This window comes from Hipposideros armiger, unplaced genomic scaffold (genome assembly GCF_001890085.2).
Source record: "Hipposideros armiger isolate ML-2016 unplaced genomic scaffold, ASM189008v1 scaffold_173, whole genome shotgun sequence".
In the NCBI taxonomy this organism is placed as follows: Eukaryota; Metazoa; Chordata; class Mammalia; order Chiroptera; family Hipposideridae; genus Hipposideros; species Hipposideros armiger.
In genome coordinates, this window is record NW_017731523.1 from 1,504,477 (window position 1) to 1,509,308 (window position 4,832).

Sequence of the window (4,832 nt, forward strand, 5' to 3'; positions counted from 1 at the left end):
GTTTCCTGAAGCTACACTTCTGACAGCCATTTCTCAGCTTCCTTCAGGGTCTCCTTTTCTTTCATGTGAGGGTAAATGTTGGTGTCTGTACCATTTTCTTCCCTACTGTTTTCTTTTGTGTAACTATACATATTGGCTAAGCAGCCTCATTCACCGTGGTATCAGCTATAGCCCAGATGCTGAGAAGTTTCAAATCTGGCTCTAACTCCTCTTTTCTGTTTCTCGGTGTTCTATCCCAAATGCCCACTGGATCCCCTAGCTGGTATCAGGCATTTTAAAACCAAAACACCAATATGAACCTCACTGTCTTCCCTTGAATATCTACGATCCATTCTGCCTTCTATTTACGTCATAGCTCCTCACTTTGAAACCTTGATGAGATCTTTGATCCTCTTCCTTCTCCCCAGGTCCATCTGGCCGTGACCACAAAGTATTAATTGTGCTGTGACTCTCAATCCTCTGCAGCATTTTCACAGCTATTGGTCTGAGTATAATCTCCTTCTCTCATCAATGCTGTTCAGTCGACTCCTGGCTGGAGTCCTCCAGTTTCTTCACCCTGTTTGGCCATTTTCTTCCTACATGGAGTACTACCAGGGCCTCCATCTGTCTGTCTCTTCAGAATTCTCTTTAGAATACGCATTGAGTAATTGGCCTCAGCCTACCTTTCCTATTTCATTCTATCTTATATTCTACTCACAATTGGCCACTCAAAAGAACATAAATATACATATTCATATCTCTGTGCCTTTTGAGTTAATTACTTTATAAAAGCTTGATCATCCTTCAGAGCTAACTCAAGAATCAGTTACTATATATGGCTGTCCCTAATCAATTTAGACAGAATTAAGTATTTTCCCTTCTATCCTTTTACTACATTTATCCTATACAGAGCTTTTGACATTATATTATAGTCGACTGTGTGCCTTTTCTTCCACCAGAAAGATCTCATTAAGGACAGTGAATATACACTCTTTCATCCGCAGCCCCGAGCGTGCAGTACATTTGCTAAATGTTTTAGAGTTCATATATGACTAAATGACTGTTTAAGTGATCTTCATAAAAAGAGAAGCTGTAGAAATATTATCAGTATTCAACCTTTTAGTTTTCAACATCCATAAAAGTTTATTCAAATTAATTACATGTTTTCTTTATTAATTGGCAAAAGATATGGCCACTTTTACTCAATATATAAGCATTTTCTTTCTAGGAGAGTTTACTCCAGAAATGCAATTGCGGATAAGGCAAGAAATTGAGAAGGAAAAGAAAACAGAACCTTGGAAAGAAAAATTCTTTGAAAGGTTTTATGGAGAAAAGTAAGTGCTAGAGCATTTTTTTTCTTCTCATTTCTCTTAGAAGGAAATGAAAATGTAATTCTCTGCTTCACATAGCACACGCATATGCTGTAAAACTTAATAAACCTGTGATAAAAGGCAATAGTCCCTTAGTNATTGGGAATGATTTTGCCTCTTAAGGGACATTTGTTGATGTTTGGAGACACTTTTAATTTTCACATCTGGGAGAGGGCGGCTACTGTTACCTAGTGGGTAGAAGTCAGGGATGTTGCAGGACATGCTCCCACAATAAAGAAGTATCTGGACCTAAATGACAATAGCGCCAAGGTTGAGAAACCCTGCCCTAGTAGATGATTCCCCCGAGAACATGGAAATCCAATCCCACATTAGAAGCTTTGGGGACAAGAAGTACACAGGCTTCAGGTGGTTCCCTAGTAGTGATGGTACAAAGGTTCATTCATTCCACCCATTGGTTCCCAGACCCATGTCTTCTAGCTGTTGAGAACACAGCCAGCAGATAGCATCCACTGGTTCAGTGCATGTACTGCATTCCAGAGTATAGTGTCCTAGAGTGTCCAATCAAAAGATGGGAAGGCTGGGACATTTATCCACACACATCTTGGTAAGACCATGAGGTGGGACACTGGCATGGTGATATATAATAGCTGTGCATTAACAGCTCTGCTGAACTCACGCGGGTGAAAGAGATGTACAAAGACCAGAAGCTTCTGCTCTATGTAGAAAATATTCAAAATAAAAGGGCAGGAGCTTTTTCTTTATCACCACTGTGTTGCCAGCACCCATGCAGGTGCCAGATTTATAGATTCATATGAGTGGCTCAATAATTATGTGTTGAATAAAGATGAAATAACTGAGTGAGTAAATAATGAATCAGTGAAATCGTGCCTGAAATTTTCCAAGGGTATTGAATATTTTAGTGTTCCTTAAATGAAGAAACTTAGGATACAGTTAGATGAATATTTTTTAGATGAAGAAACTCAGGGTCTCAAATCTGTGGCTTTCCTATAAATGTCATGATGGCAGCTTTTGACATATATCACATTTGTTCACAGTGTCTCTCTTTTCTGGATTCGATTGATCATTATCCAGATTAAAGTAATTAGTATAATATTTATTTCTAGATTCAGTGCTCTCCTCTGCTCCTGAATGGTGTTTTAACTGACACATTCATGAAGGCATTATTTAAGTTAAATTTTAAAATAGGGATAGTATTTCAGTGGGTGAAGATGGAGTGTAAAGAAGACCACAAACAAACAGAAACATGGGGATAAGAAATTTCTGAGTGCATTTTCTGGTAACACTAATTCAAGCTTATGACATATGAAATGTGTATATAGGAGCAAGAGAACATCTTTGAAACTACAATTGGAGCTACAGTTTGCCAGGCCTTTGAGTAGCAGGCTAAAACATCCTCAGACCTTCATAAACGGTCCTGTTACTGACTGTCTGTGATATCCTGCCTCTATAATAAAGCCCACACTCTCTAATGGACTGTACCTATTATTTCTAAAACCCTTCTGTCCAAATCCTGTCATTCTCTCACGACCCTGTACCAGTGTCCCCTCTGTTGTCTAGTTCCTCCCAACCAATCATGTCCACATGGATATCTTCCCCTAGCTTTTATTGTTTGCACTTCTTAATTCCCACTCACCTAGTGCTTAGAATTGTCTAGCTATTCATGTGCTGTATCTTCACTCTTGAACTGTAATACATAAGAAGCCATCCAGGACTCCATTAATTCTCTCTCTCCTCAGTGTCAGAATACTTGCACATGGAAAATGCAGTCAATACTTGGAAAGTCGAAGGCATCCAGCTTGGCGATCCTTATCTGGATCTCTTGTATACGTGAATTTTTTTATTTAGTATGTTTGAGGGAAAAGGTTAGTCGCACATACTTTAAACTTTGCCGTGTATCTGATTTTGTGTGCATCCCAAGCAGTGAGAAGAGGAGAATGAGGGGCGTTAGGATCTGTATGACAGTGTGGGTATATTTGTTTTATTATGTTTCAGAACGTTTTGTTGTCGAAATCTCAGACAACAAAAGAATCCAAGCGATCAGACTGGATTTCTTTAGCTTTCACAAGTTTTAGAAAATGTAATTTAGAAAACCTAATCTGAAGGTGTAAACATATGTTGATTTTTTAATTTGACACAATTTAAGGCCTATTCGAATAATAAACATATAAAACTTTTTGGATTAAACCACACACATTTGTTATATTCACCACCAATAATGGAAATGCCTAATAAAGATTGCCTTTAAATTGATGTCTTTTGTCGTTATAATAGTCACTGTAAACAGTGCAGTGTTCACACTAGGAAATTCATCTTTTGTTAGGTTCTTTTCCTCCCTTCCTACTACCTGCACTTGGAGAGCGAGTGAGAGAGAGAGAGAGACACACACACACACACACCCACACCATCCTCAGTTTTCGCTTACACACACACACACACACACACACACACACACACACACACACCCTCATCCTCAGTTTTCGCTTCTTTCCTGCATACCTTTGCTTTGAATTATTCTTGATAGAATCTTGTTTTTTGTCGGCTTATTTCCTAGATGGGAAGTGATGGAATTTTACGCCTCAGTACTTCAGCTCTAAATAATGAATTCTTTGCATATGCAGCACAGGGATGGAAACAGCGACTGGCAGAAGGTAAATTTCTGTTTTCCATTATTTTTTGACATATTTGAGTACACATACTGTCCAGAGCTTTGCATCTTTCTCTGCTTTCCACATCTTTTTTTCCCCCTGAAGTATACTTTAATCTAGTAAAAACTCACATCCTATTCCAAGTAACTTCACTAATTCTTTTCTTATACTTGGCATTTTTAATATTCGATATTTTTAAAGAAAGCATGATGTTATCTGGAACATAATAAAAAATTTGATATAGCAAGATTTTCTTTGGAATGGTAATTTTAATTCCTTGTTTGACACATTATGTATTCTATTAATGTCTTGGAGTCCAAAGAATCTTCTTTTAATACTTTCTTCCCTTGAAGACACCGTTTCACCTTATCCTTCCTTTAGTCACCAGGCTTCTTGGAAGACTAAAAAACTACCCATACCACATTTTTGCTCCCTTAACCACTCAAACCATCATAGTTGGGTGCGGCCCCACTAATGCAATTGCAGTAATCTCTCCCAGAGAATACCATGGCTTTCTAACGGCCAAGTTCAGTTTCCTCTTCTCCGTTCTTACACCTCATGTTCCTTCTCCAATATCTCATGTTTTTTATCTCATCCAGTTTGAAGCCATCTACCTTAGATATCCATAATATGCTTTAAATTGTTTCCTGAAGCTACACTTCTGACAGCCATTTCTCAGCTTCCTTCAGGGTCTCCTTTTCTTTCATGTGAGGGTAAATGTTGGTGTCTGTACCATTTTCTTCCCTACTGTTTTCTTTTGTGTAACTATACATATTGGCTAAGCAGCCTCATTCACCGTGGTATCAGCTATAGCCCAGATGCTGAGAAGTTTCAAATCTGGCTCTAACTCCTCTTT

General features: G+C 38.3%; 1 protein-coding gene across 1 annotated transcript in view; it reads left to right on the forward strand.

Annotated features, from left to right (window-relative positions):
• The window catches only part of ASXL3 (ASXL transcriptional regulator 3), a 155,225-nt gene that overhangs the window by 131,897 nt on the left and 18,496 nt on the right, over positions 1-4,832 (forward strand). The window contains exons 12-13 of the mRNA XM_019652066.1: positions 939-996; positions 1,208-1,313. Of these exons, the coding sequence (XP_019507611.1) occupies positions 939-996; positions 1,208-1,313 (164 nt within the window). The remainder of the gene's footprint in view (positions 1-938; positions 997-1,207; positions 1,314-4,832) is intronic.